At 33.4% G+C, this 26,832-nt stretch overlaps 1 protein-coding gene and 1 long non-coding RNA gene across 2 annotated transcripts in view; both read left to right on the top strand.

The window, feature by feature from the left end:
- The first annotated feature begins 1,729 nt into the window (after window positions 1-1,729).
- On the top strand, window positions 1,730-2,591 carry LOC150031568 (small COPII coat GTPase SAR1-like). Its single transcript, XM_090308869.1, has 3 exons — window positions 1,730-2,032; window positions 2,148-2,279; window positions 2,360-2,591. Exons 1-3 carry the CDS (start codon window positions 1,919-1,921, stop codon window positions 2,372-2,374), a joined length of 261 nt encoding a protein of 86 aa, XP_090164995.1. The 5' UTR covers window positions 1,730-1,918; the 3' UTR covers window positions 2,375-2,591.
- Window positions 2,592-12,911: 10,320 nt separating this feature from the next.
- The window catches only part of LOC150031567 (uncharacterized), a 34,097-nt gene continuing 20,176 nt past the window's right edge, over window positions 12,912-26,832 (top strand). Inside the window, exons 1-2 of the long non-coding RNA XR_016525733.1 lie at window positions 12,912-16,915; window positions 17,169-17,270. This is a non-coding gene — a long non-coding RNA (uncharacterized LOC150031567). The remainder of the gene's footprint in view (window positions 16,916-17,168; window positions 17,271-26,832) is intronic.

The following is a 26,832-nucleotide window of genomic DNA, read 5'->3' as shown; positions in this document are numbered from 1 at the left end:
AGGGATATTTATTAATTATAAATGATATAATTAAAATAATATATACAGATCCATTATTATGTAAACTTAATTTTCGATAAGATTCATAATTAAATTTATAATAAAAGGAGACTTTTTGTATTTGAATAAGATTCAAATATGAATTAGATTCATATTTAGAATTAATATGAATGAGATTCATATTAAAATAATCTACAGGTTATGAAGGAGATATATATTTGAGTAAGATTCAAATATTTAAATTAAATGTATTTGAATTAGATATTTAATTTTGTAAATTAATTTAACTAAAGCTAGCATTAATGTTTCTTTGGAAAGGATAATTATTTTCGTTAATTTAAGTCAGTATAATTTAATTTAAATAGAGAAAATGTGATGTTGGTGGTTTTTTGGGAGAGGAAGTTTTTTTTTTTTTTTTGTGTTGTTGGTTATTGTACAGAAAAACTCCTCCACATGTTCTTCTCCTCTCTCTCAATGAATTTAACAGAGAAGCGAGTTCTTTGTAAAAACTCTTGGAAGAAATTCAATTCCTTTTTATCTCTTTTAAAAGGCAGTTCTCACAAATTGGTCCTTGCTAGACTTTTTGGTGGCATCTTGTTACTGTTTATGGAAGAAAGTAAATCACCAAAAAAGGGTGTCGAAGAAAGACATTTAGAGGCCAAATCTGTATGCACGTTGTCCATTCATATAGTGACTTATGTAAAAGGGTAAAAGTCTTAAAACTTAGAAAGTAAATCAGATCTCATTTTCCACCAAATAGATTTTATAAAGTAAGTCAGCTTTCATTTTCCATCAAATATTAGGTTATTTGTCATTGTATTTCCGTTACTTTCTTAATTGATTAATAGTTACAAATCTTAAAAGACTCCTAATATCCAAAAAGAGAAAACCATTCAACTAATTGTGGATGTGGAGGCTTACACTTCTTAATAATAATGTCAATAAAAAGCAAAGTAGATGAAAATTGGTTAATAATTTCAATTAAGTTTTGGACACAATTAATTAAAAAAAACCGTAGATTTGTAAATAAAATTAGGAGATGAAAATTGGTTAATAATTTCATTGTATTTAGGCATTTTGTTGGTTGTAAAAGGTGTGAGTGAGTGGAATTATGTGGTGTTAATGGATGGGAGTAGGTGTCATTTTGTTGTAATTTTTAATATAATATTTAGAAATTTTAATATAATGTTTCTCTCTCACCAAACAGTAACCATGCAACTTCTTCTTCTTCTTCAATCAAAACAAAAAAAACAATTGCAGAGCAGCTTCACTCTCACTTGCAAGCTACCAAACTTTTTATTCTCTGTAATCTAAGTAAGAGCTACTACCAATTACCATCTTGTTTTATTTAACACTCCAATAATAATCACTCAATTCTCTCATGCCTTGCAAAATTTAATTCTTTTCTAATTTTTGGATTAACTAATCTCATCACTTTAATTTTACTTCCTGTAATTTAATTTAGAAAACCCATCTCAACCCTTTTTTCAATTAATTTATGAACCTGAGTAACAAATTATTATTATTATTATTTGAAATGAATGTGTTTATTTGAAATTAAATAAATGAAAATATAATAATTAACCAAATTAAACTTGAAGCAGCGGTTAATGATTCCTCTTATTTTTACCAGCAACGGCTATGAGGCAACCGGCAACGGCTATTTTTTTTAGTGTGGTCGGTGAAAAGGGGGAGCGGCCCCTCTGCTTCACTCATATAATTTAAATTTTTTTTCACTCATACGAGAAAGCTGTATTCTATTTTCTATCCCTTTCGTATTCTCATCTTCTCCTTCCAAATTCCCCAAATTCCCAATTCCAAATTCCTTTCTGTGCAGCAGATCGAAGACCTTAAAGCATTCAGATTCCTCAATCGCCGACGTAGATCCTCTCCGATCTGCTTTCAATCCGCTCCTCCAATGTTCCTCATTGACTGGTTCTATGGCGTCTTGAGACCGAGGGAGGCCAAGATCCTCTTTCTCGGCCTCGATAATGCCGGAAAAACCACCCTCCTCCATATGTTGAAAGAAGAGGTTTCAATTCATTTCTTCCATTTCCCTTTATTCCATTTCTGTTTTTACGATCTGGGTATAAACCATCTGTTTTGTTTCATATATTGTTCTTTGTTTCTTTCTTTGCTTGTTCTAGAGGTTAGTTCAGCACCAGCCTACCCAGTACCCCACCTCCGAGGAGAGGGGTATTGGAAAAATCAAATTCAAGGCCTTTGATTTGGGTGGACATCAAATCGCTCGTAGAGTCTGGAAGGATTATTATGCCAAGGTAACCGACAACGCTGTTCTTCTCAAACTCAAGCTTTTTCTATTTCCATTTCTGTTTGATTTCTTTGCTTTTGTGGTCAGTATTTTGGGCGTTAGCTTCTGTTGAGAAACCAATTTCCTATGAAATGAAGAAGAACTACCTCTCAATGCTTGTACCTTTTACGGCTTCTCATATGAGTGAAGTAGAGGGGCCGCTCCCCAGGCACAATTAATTACTTTTCAAAATTCAAATTCAAATTTCTTTTTCCTCTTCTTCTTCTTCTAATTAAAATACTAATTGCTTGAATTATGTTCTTCTTATTTTTGTTTATAATTATGGGTTAGGGTTTATAATTGAGTTGACCGTTTGATCTATGGAACTCTATTTTTCTCTTCTTTCATTTGATCTATGGATGGTGTGTAATTAAAATTATTTGATCTCTTCCTTAATTTTCTTCTTCTTCATTATTAGGTTCTAATTAATTCTCTAATCAATCTTCAACCAAAATGAGGCGATGAAATCCCAAAATTATGCACAACAAATTGAGGAACATTCATTCCTACGCATCGGAATCCGATGGTAAGTAAATTGGGGAACATTCATTCCTACGCATCGGAATCCGGTGGTAAGTAATTTACATTTGTTTATTGTCTTCAATTTTAATTAATTAACCTTAATTATTGCACCAAGCATTTCCTTGCTTAATTAATCGTGATTATTATTCTAATTATATATGGAGTATGTTAATTTCATATCGACATCCCTGGAAAGAGGGATTTAATTAGTTTTTTCCTGTTACATTTTTCATTTTTTTTAATATGTGACTTTTTAGATTGTTCTTTATTATTATAGTTCACTTTTATATTTTATTTGATTCAGATGTGGTTTGTTGTTAATTATATTTTGTTACATTCTCTCATTCATTTTTTTTAATATGTGACTTTTTAGATTGTTCTAATTTATTATAGTTTCACTTTTATATTTTATTGATTACTTTTATATTTTATTTGATTCAGATGTGGATTGTTAATTATATGAGTGATGTTTTAGTTTCACCTTATTGTTATTCTTGGTAGATTTTTTTTTTCTTCTTTTAAAGTAGAATATTGAATTAAATTTCTTTGAGACTAAGTATAATTTATTTAATATTTTTTTGCACGGATGGTTTAATTGTTTTCACTCGTGACATTCTTTTGTTTGTTTGTTACATTGTTTCTACTATGGATTCGATTTCTCTTATCTCATAATGTGACATTCTTTAATTAGTTCCATTTTTGTATTCTCTATTTTATTAATTTTTGGTATTTTTTAAATTTCACTTTTTGTTCTCTATTTTAATTTCTTTTTTTTTATTTCTTTTTTTTAAATTTCACTTTTTGTTCTTTAATTAGTAAATTTCAACATTATTATTTCTAATGTTATTACTGGGTTGTTTCAATTTCCCCCTCTTCTATGATCTCTTTTTGTCTTTTAGTTTTTAATATTTTGAGTTATATGCTAAGGGTTCAAAAAGTACCTTTTCCTTTAGAGTGTAACATTATCACTCCCTTGTCTTATTAGTTTCACTTTTTTAAATTTATTAGTTTTGTGTTTAATGTTACATATTATTGTAAGTCTCTTTGACAATGTTAACTTTTTGTGTGTTTTATTATTTTTGGTACTTTCTTCTCTTACTTATTTGATTATATTGTAGCATTTATTTGTACTGTCATGGTGGTCATTTGCACTTGGATGGTTCAACTATATCTTTCATCTTTCTTTTCGTATTCCTTTTAATATTATTATATTTTTTGTACTTCTTTGGTAACCATTTGGTCATTTTTTCTTTTGGCATAATTGCATTTTGCACTATGGATGGTTTTTTTCTAACAATATGTGTCATCTTGAGTATCAGTTTTTGTATTGTTATTTATTTTTCTGGTACGTTTTTATTTATTCATTTGGACATTTTTTAGAAATTAGATTCTATGTGTTGGATAATTGTAGAAGTTTATATATCTTGTACCTTAGACATGCCCTTCCATTAATGGGATAAGGTTTTAATTTTTTTTCACCGCTTATCTATGTTGTGTTGTCGTTTTGTTTTATTTTATTTGCTTTTTACCATAAAATTTGGTGGGTGTGCGCACTTCTTCAAATATCCTCATCAGATTCACATATCTTTTTTTTTTCTATTTTATTACTCTTGTACATTTTTATTCTTTCCTTTCATTTAGTATTTTTACAGAAGATATTTTATATTATATTTCTTTCGGACCCGAGGTGAAATAACTATTTATTTTTGATGGCATGGTTGTTTTTAATTTTTTTCACTCTTTCTCTTACTCTTTTGATTCAATTGAAAGTTTTAGTTCTATTGTTTGGGGGCATAATTGTGACATCTCAATTTTTTTCACTTTCTTTATTCTCTGTTTTATTATTTTTGGTGTATATATATATATATTATTTTACGCATTAGTTGAAAAAAATCACTTTCTCTGTTGTGTGACATATTCTTCTAGTTTAATTATGTTTTGTTCTCTATTATGGATTGTGTTTGGTATATTTTTTCTATATGGATTGTTCTAATCCATATAGAAATCTTTATGAAATTTAGAGCAATTATGGATGATTACTCATTTAGTTGTTTAAATAGATTATTATATTTTGTTTCATTTATATCAAATATAGTATTTATTTTTCTTTTGGCATGGTTGTATTTATATAGTTTTGTATGCACACTTCTCTTTTGTGTGAGTGACATGAATTTGGTACATTTGCTTGTTTATTTAACTATGAATGAGCTATCATTCTTTCTCTTCAAAATAATTCATTTATAAGCATATGTATTTCTTGACTATTATTTGTTGATTTTTTTGCAAAATATTATGTTTTATCATTTTTTGGTTCTAATTTTTAATTCGTCACTCCCTCTCCTATTTTAGTTTACTTTGTGTATTATTAGTTGGGATATTGTTTCGTTAGTTAAATTTGTGCAAGCGCATCATATTTTTATAATATATTTCTTTGGTATATTGCTTTAGTTTTACTTTGTGCATAATATTTTTTATTTGTTATATTGCTTTGTTAGTTATTTAATACAGTGCATTGTTGCACATCATATTTTTATAATATGTTTCTTTTATGGGACTTTATTTTAGTTCTACTATTATCAATATTGTTTGAATTATAGATTGTTCAAATAATTATCATTTTTCTCTTCTAGTGTCCATCATTAGTTTTTTATATTATTTTCTAATTATAATTTTTCTCTTCTAGTTTCACTTTTATATTTTATTTGATTCAGATGTGGACTGTTCTAATTTGTAGATTTTTATATGTGTGATGTTCTAGTTTCACTTTATTGTTATTTTTTGTAGATTTTTTTTTCTTCTTTTAAAGTAGTATTGAATTAAATTTTTTTGGGACTAGAAGTATAATTTTTTAATACTTTTTTTGTCCGAATGGTAATTGTTTTCACCGTAAATTTTTCGTGACATTCTCTTGGTTGTTTGTTGTTTCTACTATTATTTTTTCAATTTCTCTCTTCTTATGTTGTCTTATAATGTGACATTCTTTAATTAGTTCCATTTTTTGTATTCTTTATGTTATTATTTTTTGTATTTTCTAAATTTCACTTTTTGTTTTTTCTATTTTATTTGCTTGTTTTTATAGTTCTAGCTTTATTCTTTTTTGTGTGACTATACAAGGGTGAACAGTCTTACCCTTCTCCTTTTCTATGATTTTTTTTTTTTTTTTAATTATGGATTGTCCAAATTTTTATCACTCTCTCTTTTCCTTATTAGTTTCACCTTTTTAAATTTATTAATTGATTTGTTAGTTTTGTGCTTCATTTTACACATTATCATGTTCTTTCTTTGTGTTTTATTATTTTTTGTACTTTCTTCTTTTACTTATTTGATTATATTTTATATCTTTGGGATGTAGCTGTTGGATGAGAAATTTTGAACTGATTACAAGTCACCACGTCGTTTGCTAAATTAACGACGAATTTCTAAAATCATTGACTTTGGGTCAGATGAGAAGACCCAGAGAGAATTCACTAACAAGTGAGGACTCCCAAGACTCCTGAAGTTGCACTCCTATAAGGCAGAAGACTCAGACACAAATACTCTTCCAAGGCTTCTACTTCAAGCTTCCAAGACTCCTGAACGCTGTATCCTAGTCTTGACCTTTGAAGACAAATATTTCTAAGTTTCTACTTCATGATTCCAAGACTCTGAAATGCACTCTATAAGGCTTGACCTTTGAAGACAAAATACAAATAAACTAATACATCAAGAATTCTACTTCAAGCTTTCAAAGGACTCGCCGAAGCTATTTAGGAAGCTTTTTGACCTTGATGACATACTCTTCCAAGGGACTTCTACTCCATGCTTCCAAGACTTCTTCTACAACAACGTTTGGTGCTTTCTTCTTTAAGTCGCGCATCTACCAAACCGAGAGAGAATCTGATCAAGTAATGATCGAACCACATTGCATCAAATCAACTCCAACTACACCAACTTAAGTTCAACTCCACGAAACACGTTTCTCCGGAGATCTCGTATGGCTTTGGCATGCCCAGTGAGACCTTTCTACCTCTCATCTCTCTCTCGTCATCCGAGTCAAGAAACCTACAGATGGCATCAAACAAAGTTGCATCCAAAGCTACCACCATCGCAAGCAACACTTACATAAGCTCTGTCATCACGGAGAAAATCTGGGGCCAACTGATGGAATTTCCTAAAGGCGGAATCGTCATCAGAGAAAATCCCTTGTTTGAAAACTATGCTTCTGTTACTGATCTATCAGAGAAGGAATCACATTTTGATGTAGTGTCGGTCATGATGACTGACGTAATGACTGAGTCGACCATGGCAGATCTGAGGTAAAGATAAATCTCTTAATGGAGGAGCGAGATCATGAAATCGATGCTTTAAGAAATCAGATACATGCTCGAGATACTGCTGAATCAAGTCAATTCCCAGCTACAAAAGTCCACAAAGGAAAGACTGTCTTGCAGGAAATTCAGCCACCACAATCTACCTCTGTTGCCTCCCTATCAGTTCAACAGCTCCAGGATATGATCACAAATTCCATAAGAGCTCAGTACGAAGGACCGTTGCAAACCTCCTTTATGTACTGAGCCATACACCAAGAGAATCGACAACCCGAGAATGCCAGCTGGGTATCAACCTCCAAAGTTCCAACAATTCGATGGAAAGGGCAACCCAAAGCAACACATTGCCCACTTCGTACAAACGTGCGAAAATGCGGGAACAAGAGGAGATCTATTGGTCAAACAGTTCGTCAGAACCCTCAAAGGGAACGCTTTTGACTGGTACACAGACTTAGAGCCTGAGGTGATTGACAGTTGGGAGCAACTTGAAAGAGAATTCTTGAATCGCTTCTACAACACCAGACGCACCGTCAGCTGATGGAGATGACGAACTTCAAACAACAGAAAGGGGAACCAGTCGTTGACTACATCAATCGATGGAGAGCTCTGAGTCTTGATTGCAAAGATCGATTCACCGAGTTGTCTGCTGTGGAAATATGCACGCAAGGTATGCACTGGGAACTCCTCTATATCCTACAAGGGATTAAACCCATACCTTTGAAGAATTAGCGACCCACGCTCACGACATGGAGCTAAGTATCGCCAACCTACGAGGGACTTTCTGAACCATGAACCGAGGAAAGACCCACTTCCTTCAATTCCGACGGCCGGCATCTTCGGTAGATTTTCTCCCAAGAAGCTTTCTCACTAATCATCCAGAGAAAGTATCAGAAGTTATTGCATGTCACACTGCCGGCATAGTGGAAGTCGACAACAATCATGTGACTGCCGAAGAAGTCAAAGATTCAGAAGAAATGAAGAAAAGAACAAGTCTTCGATCGTATTAAGCCTTCAACTGCTCGATCTTTAGTCTTTCAAAGATCGAGTATGGCCACGGTAGGAAAAGAAGACCAATGTCCAACGACTACTTCTGCTCGAACTTCAGCCTTCAAAAGGCTAAGTATATGCACATCAAAGAAAGATCAACCTCTAGCATCTGCTTTCGATCGTCTCAAGACTAGCGATCAACGTAAAGGAAGGATGAAAATCTTAAAGCCAACATCATTCCATGTAGAAAGCAACGACGAAAAGATTCACAGTCGTGTTTCTTCACGCATCAAGAGGAAATTTTTTGTTGACATAAGTACAGAAGGTTTCTTGATAGTGAAGCTAAAACTCATCGTATTGACGAATCCTACAAATGAAGAGGATAATCAAAACCTCGAAATAACAGCTTCTGAAGTTTAAATAAAAGCTCCTCATCGCAAGAGCCTAAACTGCATGATGCTTCTAACCCACATGAGCTTAAGATGTGAACGGACCCAAAAAAAAAAAAAAATTGTAAGAACTACGTTACGACTTGATCCCTTTCATTATAAAGGGTACGTAGGCAACTTAAAGAAATTTAAGTTCAGTCGCGCATAAAAAGGAAAAAAATTCCTTCGAACTACATTATTACTTGATCCCTATCATTAAGAAATGAATGTGTAGATTGAAACTTCAAGTTCAGTCCAGTTAAAAAAAGAAAAAAAAAAACTTGAACTACGTCATGATTCGATCCCTTTCTTTAAAGGTACGAAGAAAACTTAAGAAATTTAAGTTTGGTCCATCAGAAGAGGTACCACAACCACCTAAGTATAATACTACAAGATTGATGTTGATCATCCCCGTCAAAGAATGACATTCAAATTGAAGATGTTCATCCCTATTGGGAGCAACACAATGGGTGTTCATCCCTCGTAAGGAGCCAACACAGTAAATAAAAGGCACACACGTGGAATGCGCTTCGCTTCCTCTTTAAAAGTAAACTTATACACTTCTCCATCTTCAAGTTTTAGAGTCTCCATCAATGCTTCATCTTCATGCTCAAAGTCTTAAGTCAAGCCAGCCTTCATGCTGAATCAAACTCAAATGCGAAGAATTTGTCGATGTTTTGTCAAACTCAAGTGTGAAGGTCTCGTCGATGCTTCTCCATATTTAAGTTCAAAGGCTTCATCAATACTTCTCCATCTTTAAGTTCAAAGGCTTCGTATCAGCCTCTCCATCTTTAAGTTCAAGATTGGCATGCATGGCCTCACTAAATCTTCAAGTTAAAGATCAAGTGCATGACTCCGCTCCATCTTCAAGTTCAAGGTCAGTGTGCATGGCTCGGCTCCATCTTCAATGAGGTCTACAAAATCATGACGCAGCTTCGCTTCATCTCCAAACTAATGACGCGGCTTCACTTCATCTTCAAAGACGTGGCGTGGCTTCGTTTCATCTCCAAACTAATGACGCGGCTTTAATTCATCTTCAAAGTTGTGGCTTGGCTTCATTTCATCTCTAAACTAATGACGCAGCTTCGCTTCATCTCCAAGTCGTGGTGTGGCTTCGTTTCATCTCCCCAGGCACAAGGTAAAACTAATTAATTACTTTTCAAAATTCAAATTCAAATTTCTTTTTCCTCTTCTTCTTCTTCTAATTAAAATACTAATTGCTTGAATTATGTTCTTCTTATTTTTGTTTATAATTATGGATTTTCTATGGAACTCTATTTTTCTCTTCTTTCATTTGATCTATGGATGGTGTGTAATTAAAATTATTTGATCTCTTCCTTAATTTTCTTCTTCTTCATTATTAGGTTCTAATTAATTCTCGAATCAATCTTCAACCAAAATGAGGCGATGAAATCCCAAAATTATGCACAACAAATTGAGGAACATTCATTCCTACGCATCGGAATCCGGTGGTAAGTAAATTGGGGAACATTCATTCCTACACATCGGAATCCGGTGGTAAGTAATTTACCTTTGTTTATTGTCTTCAATTTTAATTAATTAACCTTAATTATTGCACCAAGCCTTTCCTTGCTTAATTAATCGTGATTATTATTCTAATTATATATAGAGTATGTTAAATTCATATCGACATCCCTGGAAAGAGGGATTTAATTAGGTTTTTCCTGTTACATTCTCTCTTTCATTTTTTTTAATATGTGACTTTTTAGATTATTGTTTATTATTATAGTTCTCTTTTATTTGATTCAGATGTGGTTTATTGTTAATTATATTTGGTTACATTCTCTCATTCATTTTTTTTAATATGTGACTTTTTAGATTGTTTTAATTTATTATAATTTCACTTTTATATTTTATTGATTACTTTTATATTTTATTTGATTCAGATGTGGATTGTTAATTATATGAGTGATGTTCTAGTTTCACCTTATTGTTATTCTTGGTAGATTTTTTTTTCTTCTTTTAAAGTAGAATATTGAATTAAATTTCTTTGGGACTAAGTATAATTTATTTAATATTTTTTGCACGGATGGTTTAATTGTTTTCACTCGTGACATTCTTTTGTTTGTTTGTTACATTATTTCTACTATGGATTCGATTTCTCTGTTGTCTCATAATGTGACATTCTTTAATTAGTTCCATTTTTGTATTTTTGTATTTTATTAATTTTTTGTATTTTCTAAATTTCACTTTTTGTTCTCTATTTTATTTTCTTGTTTTTATTCTTCTAGCTTTATTTGGTCTGGTTCTACTAGTAAATTTCAACATTATTATTTTTCTAATGTTATTACTGGATTGTTTCAATTTCCCCCTCTTCTATGATCTCTTTTTGTCTTTTAGTTTTTAATATTTTGGGTTGTATGCTAAGGGTTCAAAAAGTACCTTTAGTTGATTTGTTAGTTTTGTGTTTAATGTTACATATTATTGTAAGTCTCTTGACAATGTTAACTTTTTGTGTGTTTTATTATTTTTGGTACTTTCTTCTTTTACTTATTTGATTATATTGTATTTCTTTGGATGTAGCATTTATTTGTACTGTCATAGTGGTCATTTGCACTATGGATGGTTAAACTATATCTTTCATCTTTCTTTTCGTATTCCTTTTAATATTATTATATTTTTTGTACTTCTTTGGTAACCATTTGGTCATTTTTTCTTTTGGCATAATTGCATTTTGCACTATGGATGGTTTTTTTTCTAACAATATGTGTCATCTTGAGTATCAGTTTTTGTATTGTTATTTATTTTTTTGTACGTTTTTATTTATTCATTTGGACATTTTTAGAAATAGATTCTTATGTGTTGGATAAATGTAGAATTTATTTATCTTTAGACATGCCTTTCCATTAATGGATAAGGTTTTAATTTGTTTTCACCCTTAGTCTATGTTGTGTTGTCGTTTTTGTTTTATTTTATTTGCTTTTTACCATAATTTGGTGGGGTGCGCACTCTTCAAATATCCTCATCCAGTTTCACATTATTCTTTTCTATTTTATTACTCTTTGTACATTTTTATTCTTTTCATTTAGTATTTTTTACAGAAGATATTTTATATATATTTTTTTCGGGCCCAAGGTGAAATAACTATTTATCTTGTTTGGCATGGATAGTTTAATTTTTTTTCACTCTTTCTCTTCTCTCTTTTGATTCAATTGAAGTATTGGGTTCTATTGTTTTGGCATTATATGGTTTGCTCAAAATTTTTCACTTTCTTTATTCTCTATTTTATTATTTTTGGTGTATATATATATATATATATATATATATTATTTTACGCATTGGTTGAAAAAACTCACTTTCTCTTTTGTGTGACATATTCTTCTAGTTTAATTATATTTTGTTCTCTATTATGGATTGTTTTTGGTATATTTTTTCTATATGGATTGTTCTAATCCATATAGAAATCTTTATGAAATTTAGACCAATTATTGATTGTTTTTGGTATATTTTTTCTATATGGATTGTTCTAATCCATATAGAAATCTTTATGAAATCTAGACCAATTATGGATGATTACTCATTTAGTTGTTTAAATAGATTATTATATTTTGTTTCATTTATATCAAATATAGTATTTATTTTTCTTTTGGCATGGTTGTATTTATATAGTTTTGTATGCACACTTCTCTTTTGTGTGAGTGACATGAATTTGGTACATTTGTTTGTTTATTTAACTATGAATGAGCTATCATTCTTTCTCTTCAAAATAATTCATTTATAAGCATATGTATTTCTTGACTATTATTTGTTGATTTTTTTGCAAAATATTATTTTTTTGAAGTACTATATTTCTCTTAGTTTTATCATTTTTTTGTTCTAATTTTTAATTCGTCACTCCCTCTTCTATTTTAGTTTACTTTGTGTATTATTAGTTGGGATATTGTTTCGTTAGTTAAATTTGTGCAAGCACATCATATTTTTATAATATATTTCTTTGGTATATTGCTTTAGTTTTACTTTGTGCATAATATTTTTATTTGTTATATTGCTTTGTTAGTTATTTAATACAGTGCATTGTTGAACATCATATTTTTATAATATGTTTCTTTTATGGGACTTTATTTTAGTTCTACTATTATCAATATTGTTTGAATTATAGATTGTTCAAATAATTATCATTTTTCTCTTCTAGTGTCCATCAATAGTTTTTTATATTATTTTCTAATTATAATTTTTCTCTTCTAGTTTCACTTTTATATTTTATTTGATTCAGATGTGGACTGTTCTAATTTGTAGATTTTTATATGTGTGATGTTCTAGTTTCACTTTATTGTTATTTTTTGTAGATTTTTTTTCTTCTTTTAAAGTAGTATTGAATTAAATTTCTTTGGGACTAGAAGTATAATTTTTTAATACTTTTTTTGTCCGAATGGTAATTGTTTTCACCATAAATTTTTCGTGACATTCTTTTGGTTGTTTGTTGTTTCTACTATGATTTTTTCAATTTCTCTCTTCTTATGTTGTCTTATAATGTGACATTCTTTAATTAGTTCCATTTTTTGTATTCTTTATGTTATTATTTTTTGTATTTTCTAAATTTCACTTTTTGTTTTTTCTATTTTATTTGCTTGTTTTTATAGTTCTAGCTTTATTCTTTCTTGTGTGACTATACAAGGGTGAACAGTCTTACCCTTCTCCTTTTCTGTGAGTTTTTTTTTTTTTTTTTTTAATTATGGATTGTCCAAATTTTTATCACTCTCTCTTTTCCTTATTAGTTTCACCTTTTTAAATTTATTAATTGATTTGTTAGTTTTGTGCTTCATTTTACACATTATCATGTTCTTTCTATGTGTTTTATTATTTTTTGTACTTTCTTCTTTTACTTATTTAATTATATTTTATATCTTTCGGATGTAGCTGTTGGATGAGAAATTTTGAATTGATTACAAGTCACCACGTCGTTTGCTAAATTAACGACGAATTTCTAAAATCATTGACTTTGGGTCAGATGAGAAGACCCAGAGAGAATTCACTAACAAGCGAGGACTCCCAAGACTCCTGAAGTTGCACTCCTATAAGGCAGAAGACTCAGACACAAATACTCTTCCAAGGCTTCTACTTCAAGCTTCCAAGACTCCTGAAGCTGTATCCTAGACTTGACCTTTGAAGATACAAATACTCTTCTAAGACTTCTACTTCAAGCTTCCAAGACTCTTGAAGTGCACTCTAAGGCTTGACCTTTGAAGACAAAAATACAACAAGACTTCTACTTCAAGCTTCCAAGACTCCCGAAGCTACACAGGAAGGCTTTTTGACCTTTGAAGACATACTCTTCCAAGACTTCTACTCCAAGCTTCCAAGACTTCTTCTACAAGAACGTTTGGTGCTTTCCTTCTTCAAGTCGCGCATCTACCAAACCGAGAGAGAATCTGATCAAGTAATGATCGAACCACATTGCATCAAATCAACTCCAACTACACCAACTTAAGTTCAACTCCACGAAACACGTTTCTCCGGAGATCTCGTATGGCTTTGGCACGCCCAGTGAGACCTTTCTACCTCTCATCTCTCTCTCGTCATCCGAGTCAAGAAACCTACAGATGGCATCAAAGAAAGTTGAATCAAAAGCTACCACCGTCGCAAGCAACACTTACATAAGCTCTGTCATCACGGAGGAAATCTGGGGCCAACTGATGGAATTTCCTAAAGGCGGAATCGTCATCAGAGAAAATCCCTTGTTTGAAAACTATGCTTCTGTTACTTATCTATCAGAGAAGGAATCACATTTTGATGTAGTGTCGGTCATGATGACTGACGTAATGACTGAGTCGACCATGGCAGATCTGAGGTAAAGATAAATCTCTTAATGGAGGAGCGAGATCATGAAATCGATGCTTTAAGAAATCAGATACATGCTCGAGATACTGCTGAATCAAGTCAATTCCCAGCTACAAAAGCCCACAAAGGAAAGACTGTCTTGCAGGAAAGTCAGCCACCACAATCTACCTCTGTTGCCTCCCTGTCAGTTCAACAGCTCCAGGATATGATCACAAATTCCATAAGAGCTCAGTACGAAGGACCGTTGCAAACCTCCTTTATGTACTGAGCCATACACCAAGAGAATCAACAACCTGAGAATGCCAGCTGGGTATCAACCTCCAAAGTTCCAACAATTCGATGGAAAGGGCAACCCAAAGCAACACATTGCCCACTTCGTACAAACGTGCGAAAATGCGGGAACAAGAGGAGATCTATTGGTCAAACAGTTCGTCAGAACCCTCAAAGGGAACGCTTTTGACTGGTACATAGACTTAGAGCCTGAGGTGATTGACAGCTGGGAGTAACTTGAAAGAGAATTCTTGAATCGCTTCTACAGCACTAGACGCACCGTCAGCATGATGGAGATGACGAACTCCAAACAACGAAAAGCGGAACCAGTCGTCGACTACATCAATCGATGAAGTGCTCTGAGTCTAGATTGCAAAGATCGATTCACCGAGTTGTCTGCTGTGGAAATATGCACGCAAGGTATGCACTGGGAACTCTTCTATATCCTACGAGGGATTAAACCCCGTACCTTTGAAGAATTAGCGACCCACGCTCACGACATGGAGCTAAGTATCGCCAACCTATGAGGGACTTTCTGAACCACGAATCGAGGAAAGACCCACTTCCTTCAATTCCGACGGCCGGCAACCTCGGTAGAATTTCGCACAAGAAGCTTTCTCAATAATCATCCAGAGAAAGTATCAGAAATTATTGCATGTCACACTGTCAGCATAGTGGAATTCGACAACAATCATGTGACTGCCGGAGAAGTCAAAGATTCAGAAGAAATGAAGAAAAGAACAAGTCTTCGATCGTATTAAGCCTTCAACTGCTCGATCTTTAGTCTTTCAAAGATCGATTATGGCCACGGTAGGAAAAGAATACCAATGTCCAACGACTACTTCTGCTCGAACTTCAACCTTCAAAAGGCTAAGTATATGCACATCAAAGAAAGATCAACCTCCAGCATCTGCTTTCGATCGTCTCAAGACTAGCGATCAACGTAAAGGAAGGATGAAAATCTTAAAGCCAACATCATTCCATGAAGAAAACAACGACGAAAAGATTCACGCATCAAGAGGAAATTTTTTGTTGACATAAGTACAGAAGGTTTCTTGATAGTGAAGCCAAAACTCATCGTATTGATGAATCCTACAAATGAAGAGGATAATCAAAACCTCGAAATAACAGCTTCTGAAGTTTAAATAAAAGCTCCTCATCGCAAGAGCCTAAACTGCATGATGCTTCTAACCCACATGAGCTTAAGATGTGAACGGACCCAAAAAAAAAAAAAATTGTATGAACTACGTTACGACTTGATCCCTTTCATTATAAAGGGTACGTAGGCAACTTAAAGAAATTTAAGTTCAGTCGCGCATAAAAAGGAAAAAAATTCCTTCGAACTACATTATGACTTGATCCCTATCATTAAGAAATGAATGTGTAGATTGAAACTTCAAGTTCAGTCCAGTTAAAAAAAAAAAAAAAAAACTTGAACTACGTCATGATTCGATCCCTTTCTTTAAAGGTACGAAGAAAACTTAAGAAATTTAAGTTTGGTCCATCAGAAGAGGTACCACAACCACCTAAGTATAATACTACAAGATTGATGTTGATCATCCCCGTCAAAGAATGACATTCAAATTGAAGATGTTCATCCCTATTGGGGGCAACACAATGGGTGTTCATCCCTCGTAAGGAGCCAACACAGTAAATAAAAGGCACACACGTGGAATGCGCTTCGCTTCCTCTTTAAAAGTAAACTTATACACTTCTCCATCTTCAAGTTTTAGAGTCTCCATCAATGCTTCATCTTCATGCTCAAAGTCTTAAGTCAAGCCAGCCCTTCATGCTGAATCAAACTCAAATGCGAAGAATTTGTCGATGTTTTGTCAAACTCAAGTGTGAAGGTCTCGTCGATGCTTCTCCATATTTAAGTTCAAAGGCTTCATCAATACTTCTCCATCTTTAAGTTCAAAGGCTTCGTATCAGCCTCTCCATCTTTAAGTTCAAGATTGGCATGCATGGCCTCACTAAATCTTCAAGTTAAAGATCAATGTGCATGACTCCGCTCCATCTTCAAGTTCAAGGTCAGTGTGCATGGCTCGGCTCCATCTTCAATGAGGTCTACAAAATCATGACGCAGCTTCGCTTCATCTCCAAACTAATGACGCGGCTTCACTTCATCTTCAAAGACGTGGCGTGGCTTCGTTTCATCTCCAAACTAATGACGCGGCTTTAATTCATCTTCAAAGTTGTGGCGTGGCTTCATTTCATCTCTAAACTAATGACGCAGCTTCGCTTCATCTCCAAGTCGTGGTGTGGCTTCGTTTCATCTCCCCAGGCACAAGGTAAAACTAATTAATTACTTTTCAAAATTCAAATTCAAATTTCTTTTTCCTCTTCTTCTTCTTCTAATTAAAATACTAATTGCTTGAATTATGTTCTTCTTATTTTTGTTAATAATTATGGATTAGGGTTTATAATTGAGTTGACCGTTTGATCTATGGAACTCTATTTTTCTTTTCTTTCATTTGATGTATGGATGGTGTGTAATTAAAATTATTTGATCTCTTCCTTAATTTTCTTCTTCTTCATTATTAGGTTCTAATTAATTCCCTAATCAATCTTCAACCAAAATGAGGCGATGAAATCCCAAAATTATGCACAACAAATTGAGGAACATTCATTCCTACGCATCCGGTGGTAAGTAATTTACCTTTGTTTATTGTCTTCAATTTTAATTAATTAACCTTAATTATTGCACCAAGCCTTTCCTTGCTTAATTAATCGTGATTATTATTCTAATTATATATAGAGTATGTTAAATTCATATCGACATCCCTGGAAAGAGGGATTTAATTAGGTTTTTCCTCTTACATTCTCTCTTTCATTTTTTTTAATATGTGACTTTTTAGATTGTTGTTTATTATTATAGTTCACTTTTATTTGATTCAGATGTGGTTTGTTGTTAATTATATTTGGTTACATTCTCTCATTCATTTTTTTTAATATGTGACTTTTTAGATTGTTCTAATTTATTATAATTTCACTTTTATATTTTATTTGATTTAGATGTGGATTGTTAATTATATGAGTGATGTTCTAGTTTCACCTTATTGTTATTCTTGGTAGAATTTTTTTTTCTTCTTTTAAAGTAGAATATTGAATTAAATTTCTTTGGGACTAAGTATAATTTATTTAATATTTTTTGCACGGATGGTTTAATTGTTTTCACTCGTGACATTCTTTTGTTTGTTTGTTACATTATTTCTACTATGGATTCGATTTCTCTGTTGTCTCATAATGTGACATTCTTTAATTAGTTCCATTTTTGTATTTTTTATTTTATTAATTTTTGGTATTTTCTAAATTTCACTTTTTGTTCTCTATTTTATTTTCTTGTTTTTATTCTTCTAGCTTTATTTGGTCCGGTTCCACTAGTAAATTTCAACATTATTATTTTTCTAATGTTATTACTGGATTGTTTCAATTTCCCCCTCTTCTATGATCTCTTTTTGTCTTTTAGTTTTTAATATTTTGGGTTGTATGCTAAGGGTTCAAAAAGTACCTTTAGTTGATTTGTTAGTTTTGTGTTTAATGTTACATATTATTGTAAGTCTCTTGACAATGTATTACTTTTTGTGTGTTTTATTATTTTTGGTACTTTCTTCTTTTACTTATTTGATTATATTGTATTTCTTTGGATGTAGAATTTATTTGTACTGTCATAGTGGTCATTTGCACTATGGATGGTTCAACTATATCTTTCATCTTTCTTTTCGTATTCCTTTTAATATTATTATATTTTTTGTACTTCTTTGGTAACCATTTGGTCATTTTTTCTTTTGGCATAATTGCATTTTGCACTATGGATGGTTTTTTTTCTAACAATATGTGTCATCTTGAGTATCAGTTTTTGTATTGTTATTTATTTTTTGGTACGTTTTTATTTATTCATTTGGACATTTTTAGAAATAGATTCTTATGTGTTGGATAAATGTAGAATTTATTTATCTTTAGACATGCCTTTCCATTAATGGATAAGGTTTTAATTTGTTTTCACCCTTAGTCTATGTTGTGTTGTCGTTTTTGTTTTATTTTATTTGCTTTTTACCATAATTTGGTGGGGTGCGCACTCTTCAAATATCCTCATCCAGTTTCACATTATTCTTTTCTATTTTATTACTCTTTGTACATTTTTATTCTTTTCATTTAGTATTTTTTACAGAAGATATTTTATATATATTTTTTTCGGGCCCAAGGTGAAATAACTATTTATCTTGTTTGGCATGGATAGTTTAATTTTTTTTCACTCTTTCTCTTCTCTCTTTTGATTCAATTGAAGTATTGGGTTCTATTGTTTTGGCATTATATGGTTTGCTCAAAATTTTTCACTTTCTTTATTCTCTATTTTATTATTTTTGGTGTATATATATATATATATATTATTTTACGCATTGGTTGAAAAAACTCACTTTCTCTGTTGTGTGACATATTCTTCTAGTTTAATTATGTTTTGTTCTCTATTATGGATTGTGTTTGGTATATTTTTTCTATATTGATTGTTCTAATCCATATAGAAATCTTTATGAAATTTAGACCAATTATGGATGATTACTCATTTAGTTGTTTAAATAGACTATTATATTTTGTTTCATTTATATCAAATATAGTATTTATTTTTCTTTTGGCATGGTTGTATTTATATAGTTTTGTATGCACACTTCTCTTTTGTGTGAGTGACATGAATTTGGTACATTTGTTTGTTTATTTAACTATGAATGAGCTATCATTCTTTCTCTTCAAAATAATTCATTTATAAGCATATGTATTTCTTGACTATTATTTGTTGATTTTTTTGCAAAATATTATTTTTTTGAAGTACTATATTTCTCTTAGTTTTATCATTTTTTTGTTCTAATTTTTAATTCGTCACTCCCTCTTCTATTTTAGTTTACTTTGTGTATTATTAGTTGGGATATTGTTTCGTTAGTTAAATTTGTGCAAGCACATCATATTTTTATAATATATTTCTTTGGTATATTGCTTTAGTTTTACTTTGTGCATAATATTTTTATTTGTTATATTGCTTTGTTAGTTATTTAATACAGTGCATTGTTGAACATCATATTTTTATAATATGTTTCTTTTATGGGACTTTATTTTAGTTCTACTATTATCAATATTGTTTGAATTATAGATTGTTCAAATAATTATCATTTTTCTCTTCTAGTGTCCATCAATAGTTTTTTATATTATTTTCTAATTATAATTTTTCTCTTCTAGTTTCACTTTTATATTTTATTTGATTCAGATGTGGACTGTTCTAATTTGTAGATTTTTATATGTGTGATGTTCTAGTTTCACTTTATTGTTATTTTTTGTAGATTTTTTTTCTTCTTTTAAAGTAGTATTGAATTAAATTTCTTTGGGACTAGAAGTATAATTTTTTAATACTTTTTTTTGTCCGAATGGTAATTGTTTTCACCGTAAATTTTTCGTGACATTCTTTTGGTTGTTTGTTGTTTCTACTATGATTTTTTCATTTTCTCTCTTCTTCTGTTGTCTTATAATGTGACATTCGTTAATTAGTTCCATTTTTTGTATTCTTTATGTTATTATTTTTTGTATTTTCTAAATTGCACTTTTTGTTTTTTCTATTTTATTTGCTTGTTTTTATAGTTCTAGCTTTATTCTTTTTTGTGTGACTATACAAGGGTGAACAGTCTTACCCTTTTCCTTTTCTGTGAGTTTTTTTTTTTTTTTAATTATGGATTGTCCAAATTTTTATCACTCTCTCTTTTCCTTATTAGTTTCACCTTTTTAAATTTATTAATTGATTTGTTAGTTTTGTGCTTCATTTTACACATTATCATGTTCTTTCTATGTGTTTTATTATTTTTGGTACTTTCTTCTTTTACTTATTTGATTATATTTTATATCTTTGGGATGTAGCTGTTGGATGAGAAATTTTGAACTGATTACAAGTCACCACGTCGTTTGCTAAATTAACGACGAATTTCTAAAATCATTGACTTTCGGTCAGATGAGAAGACCCAGAGATAATTCACTAACAAGCGAGGACTCCCAAGACTCCTGAAGTTGCACTCCTATAAGGCAGAAGACTCAGACACAAATACTCTTCCAAGGCTTTTACTTCAAGCTTCAAAGACTCCTGAAGCTGTATCCTAGACTTGACCTTTGAGGATACAAATACTCTTCTAAGACTTCTACTTCAAGCTTCCAAGACTCCTGAAGTGCACTCTAAGGCTTGACCTTTGAAGACAAAAATACAACAAGACTTCTACTTCAAGCTTCCAAGACTCCAGAAGCTACACAGGAAGGCTTTTTGACCTTTGAAGACATACTCTTCCAAGACTTCTACTCTAAGCTTCCAAGACTTCTTCTACAAGAACGTTTGGTGCTTTCCTTCTTCAAGTCGCGCATCTACCAAACCGAGAGAGAATCTGATCAAGTAATGATCGAACCACATTGCATCAAATCAACTCCAGCTACACCAACTTAAGTTCAACTCCACGAAACACGTTTCTCCGGAGATCTCGTATGGCTTTGGCACGCCCAGTAAGACCTTTCTACCTCTCATCTCTCTCTCGTCATCCGAGTCAAGAAACCTACAGATGGCATCAAAGAAAGTTGCATAAAAAACTACCACCGTCGCAAGCAACACTTACATATGCTCTGTCATCACGGAGGAAATCTGGGGCCAACTGATGGAATTTCCTAAAGGCGGAATCGTCATCAGAGAAAATCCCTTATTTGAAAACTATGCTTCTGTTACTGATCTATCAGAGAAGGAATCACATTTTGATGTAGTGTCGGTCATGATGACTGACGTGATGACTGAGTCGACCATGGCAGATCTGAGGTAAAGATAAATCTCTTAATGGAGGAGCGAGATCATGAAATCGATGCTTTAAGAAATCAGATACATGCTCGAGATACTGCTGAATCAAGTCAATTCGCGCATAAAAAGGAAAAAAATTCCTTCGAACTACATTATTACTTGATCCCTATTATTAAGACATGAATGTGTAGCTTGAAAGAAACTTCAAGTTCAGTCCAGTTAAAAAAAAAAAAACTACGTCATGATTCGATCCCTTTATTTAAAGGTACGAAGAAAACTTACAAAAATTTAAGTTTGGTCCATTAGAAGAGGTACCACAACCACCTAAGTATAATACTACAAGATTGATGTTGATCATCCCCGTCAAAGAATGACATTCAAATTGAAGATGTTCATCCTTATTGGGGGCAAAACAATGGGTGTTCATCCCTCGTAAGAAGCCAAAACAGTAAATAAAAGGCACACACGTGGAATGCGCTTTGCTTCCTCTTTAAAAGTAAACTTATACGCTTCTCCATCTTCAAGTTTTAGAGGCTCCATCGATGCTTCATCTTCATGCTCAAAGTCACAAAGTTAAGCCAGCCAAAGCTTCATGCTTCATCAAACTCAAATGCGAAGAATTTGTCGATGCTTTGTCAAACTCAAGTGTGAAGGTCTCGTCGATGCTTCTCCATATTTACGTTCAGAGGCTTCATCAATACTTCTCCATCTTTAAGTTCAAAGGCTTCGTTGATGCCTCTCCATCTTTAAGTTCAAGATTGGCATGCATGGCCTCACTAATTCTTCAAGTTAAAGGTCGATATGCATGACTCCACTCCATCTTCAAGTTCAAGGTCAGTATGCATGGCTTAGCTCCATCTTCAATGACTCGGACTACAAAATCATGACGCAGTTCGCTTCATCTCCAAATTAATGACGCGTCTTCACTCCATCTTCAAAGTCGTGGTGTGGCTTCGTTTCATCTCCAAACTAATGACACGGCTTCACTTCATCTTCAAAGTCGTGGCGTGGCTTCGTTTCATCTCTAAACTAATGACGCAGCTTTGCTTCATCTCCAAGTCGTGGCGTGGCTTCGTTTCATCTCAAAACTAATGACACGACTTCGCTCCATCTTCAAAGTCGTGGTGCGGGTTCGTTTCCTCTCCAAAATCAGTACAACTTCACCTCATATGTGAGATCAAGTTTGGTTTGTCTAGCTCTACCTCATATGGAGGACGACTCTAGTCCATTCAGACCTCATATGCGAGGACAACTCCGATCCGTCTGGCCCTTGTACGTGAAATCGACTCTAGCCAACTCCCGTTCAAAATCTTGATGGCAGATTCTTCTCATCTTCAAGGTTTGATGGCATATCCGCCTGATCTTCAAATACTCAATGGCATATTTCCCTTATCTTCAAATTTTGATCAAGGATACATAACAAGGCAAACCTTTCGAGGATCCTCACTAGGTGATCAAATGGGAGAGTTGTATGCAGGAAGGGCCCCTTTCCATGACGAACAGGATATACGAGCGGCGCTACAAAGTAGACCTTGGGTGATCGAATAGGAGAGTTATAAGCCTTTGCGAGGCCCCTCCCATGATGATCAGGATACACGAGCTGCACTACAAGTTAGACCTTTCTGAGATCCTCCCTAGGGTGATCGAATGGGAGAGTTGTAAGCCTTTGCGGGGCCTCTCCCATGACGATCAGAATGTACGAACGGTGCTACAAAGTAGACTTTTTTGGGATCCACCTAGGGTGATCGAATGGGAGAGTTGTAAGCCTTTGAGGAGCCCCTCCCATGGCGATGAGGATACACGAGCGCATCAAAGTCGGGTCGATGAGATTAAAAAAAAAAAAACTTGTTTTGTTGTGCTCCTTTGGTTGCACCATAACTCCTACAAAAAAATAATAGAGGGGTAAGTTGGTAAAAAAAAAATAAAAAAAAAAGAGAGCAAAAAAAAAAAATGAGCCCTAATTCCCTATCCTTCCTTCTTTCTCCCTTCTCCTCACTTAGAGTCCTATTGCAATCCAAGCCTGATTGACAAAGGATGGAAAGGACGTGAGAACGAAGGAGATCACACTACAAGATGAAGAAGATCATGCGTCCTACCAGTATACCTAAGTTCGATGGGATTTTTTTCTACTAATTAGTTGAAATCTGATAAAATCACGGGTTACTCGAACTGAATACTGTTTATTTTGTTGTGGAACTCCGATTCTTGCTGAAATTAGTTAAGAGTCAACAAAAAAAGATCATGCTTGATTGGAGGTTGCCTGAATTAGGGGTCACGGTGGAGTTTTGGATCCCCAGATTCAACGGCGAGGAGTTTTTAGCTTAAGACTTGAGAGTATCTGGCATAAGCAAACAGTATGGAGAAGGAAATCTCGCTAAGGCTGGTATCGCTAACCACAAAGCAGATGGCTGCTGAGATAAAAATAAAAAAAAAAAAATTAATAATAATAATAAAAAAAAGGAGAATCTCGCATGATCTCGCACTCTCTCACAATCTCGCTCTCTCGAATGTCGCTCTCTCCTAAAATCTTGTTCTCTCCTAAAATCTCGCTCTCTCCACTCTAGCTCGAAATGCTCTCGTTGGTCTCGCTCTCTCCCACGATCTCGCTCTCTCCAATGTCGCTCTCTCCCACAATCTCGCTCTCTCCTAAAATCTTGCTCTTTCCCACTTTCTCACTCAAAATCTCGCTCTCTCCAACGAGCCAGCCAAATCGGGTGAGATAAATGTCAAATCCGTCCAAAATTAAAATTTGCCCATATCCCAAATTTTATGAATATTTGAATGGTTAACCTTGATATTGAGTTATGAATAAAATTCCGAGTCAAAATTTGGCTATATTCCAAATTTTATCTCAAATTTAAATCAGCCTTAGTTTCTATACTCATTTCCAAGTAAAATTGAACATATCCCAAATTTTTATCTAAAACCAAAATTGATCAAGATTGAATTTCACCCCAAATTCTATTCCAAATTCGAATTAAATTAAATTTTCAATTAAAGTGGAACATTATAAAAGTTCAAATTAAAGTTTACTTGGCTTGTGTGTCAAACGAACAAGATTTCAAATCAAAATTTTGAGCTAAATTCTCATATTTTGATCATGATGGCATCAATTTAACAGAGTAAAAAAAAATCATACCTTGATCTCAAATTACATTCTTTTCAAAATCATCCACCCATACATGCATAAATATCGAAAAGGGGGCATTTGTTGAATGAGAAATTTTGGACCAATCACAAGTCACCACGTCGTTAACAAAATTAACGAAGAATTTCTAAATCATTGACGTTGGGTCCAATTTTTGACACATCTCAAATTAAACTGAAGACAAGTTTCGATGACGTCACGTGGATGAATTAGATGAGATTAAATTGGTCCAATTTGATAATACTATTTGGGCTTAAAGTCCAAACTATAAAAAAAGTTGAATTGGACCCAAATTCCAGATCAGACCCAAAACAAATTAATTGAGCCCAAGAGTCAGACCCATAGACCAACCAAGCCCACGAAGCCCACTTGAGAACTCTATAAATAGAGAAGTTCTATTCATTTGTAGGGGCAACATTTTTCTACACTCAGAAAACCCAGAGAGAATTCACTAACAAGCGAGAACTTCCAAGACTCTTGAAGCTGCACTCCTATAAGGCAGAAGACCTTTGAAGACACAAATACTCTTCCAAGACTTCTACTTCAAGCTTCCAAGACTCCTGAAGCTGCACTTCTATAAGGCAGAAGACAAGAAGACACAAATAATCTTCCAAGACTTCTACTCCAAGCTTCCAAGACTTCTTCTACAAGAACGTTTGGTACTTTCCTTCTTCAAGTCAAGCGCATCCACCCAACCGAGAGAGAATCAGAGGATCAAGTACTGATCGAACCATATCGCATCAAATCAACTCCAACATCACCAACTTAAGTTCAACTCCACGAAACACATTTCTCAGGAAACCTCATGTGAACTTTGGCACGCCCAGTGGGACCTTTCTACCTCTCATCTCTCTCTCGTCATCCGAGTCAAGAAATCTACAGATGGCACCAAAGAAAGTTACATCCAAAGCTACCGTCGCAAGCAACACTTACTTGCTCTGTCATCATGGAGGAAATCTATGGCTAGCTGATGGAATTTTCTAAAGGCAGGATCGTCATCAGAGAAAATCCCTTGTTTGAAACTATGCTTCTGTTACTGATCTATTAGAGAAAGATTCACATTTTGATGACTCTGTCATGATGACTGACGTAACGACTAAGTCGACCATGGCAGAGTTGAAGGTAAAGATAAATCTCCTAATGAAGGCTTTAGAGGAGCGAAATCATGAAATCGTTGCGTTAAGAGATCAGATACAGGCTCGAGATACTACTGAATCAAGTCAATCCCATGCTACAAAAGCCAATGACAAAGGAAAGACTGTCTTGCAGGAAAGTCAGCCACCACAATTTTGCCTCCCTGTCAGTTCAACAACTCAAGGATATGATTACAAACTCCATAAGAGCTGAGTACGAAGGACCATTGCAAACCTCCTTTATGTACTCCAAGCCATACACCAAGAGAATCGACAACCTGAGAATACCAGCTGGGTATCAACCTCCAAAGTTCTAACAATTCGATGGAAAGGGAAACCCAAAGCAACACATCGCCCACTTTGTAAAACATGCAAAAATGCGGGAACAAGAGGAGATCTACTGGTCAAACAGTTCGTCAGAACCCTCAAAGGGAACGCTTTTGACTGGTACACAGACTTAGAGCCTGAGGTGATTGACAGTTGAGAGCAACTTGAAAGAGAATTCTTGAATCGTTTCTACAGCACCAGACGCACCGTCAGCATGATGGAGCTGACAAACTCCAACAACGGAAATGAAAAAGCTCCTCATCGCAAGAACCTAAACAGCATGATGCTCCTAGCCAGCATGAGCTTAAAATGTGAACGACCCAAAAAAGAAATTGTATGAACTGCGTTACGACTTGATCCTTTCCATTATACAGGGTAGGCAACTTAAAGAAATTTAAGTTCAATCGTACATAAAAAGGAAAAAAAAATCTCTTTGAACTACATTATGACTTGATCCCTATAAGAAGGGTATGTGCGAAAGAAACTTCAAGTTCAGTCCAGTTAAAAAAAAAAAAAAAAAACTTGAACTACGTAATGATTCGATCCCTTTCTTTAAAGGTACGAAGGAAACTTAAAGAAATTTAAGTTTAGTCCATCAAAGAGGTACCACAACCACCTAATACTACAAGATTAATGCTGATCATCCCCGTCAAAGAATGACACTTCAGATTGAAGATGCTCATCCCTATTAAGGGCAACACAATGGGTTGAAGATGTTCATCCCATGTAAGGAGCCAACACAGTAAATAAAACACACACACGTAGAATGCGCTTCGCTTCTTCTTTAAAAGT

Source organism: Benincasa hispida, unplaced genomic scaffold (genome assembly GCF_027475165.1).
Source record: "Benincasa hispida cultivar pf3 unplaced genomic scaffold, pf3_genome.v1.1 HicScf113, whole genome shotgun sequence".
Lineage (NCBI taxonomy): Eukaryota > Viridiplantae > Streptophyta > Magnoliopsida > Cucurbitales > Cucurbitaceae > Benincasa > Benincasa hispida.
Note: the sequence above shows the minus strand (reverse complement) of the source record. Positions and strands in the feature narration are given on the sequence as shown.

Coding starts and splice junctions, on each gene's coding strand:
- LOC150031568 (XM_090308869.1), top strand. CDS start 1,919: ATGTTCCTCATTGACTGGTTCTATGGCGTCTTGAGACCGAGGGAGGCC. Junction 2,033..2,147: donor TCCATATGTTGAAAGAAGAG/GTTTCAATTCAT, acceptor TGCTTGTTCTAG/AGGTTAGTTCAGCACCAGCC.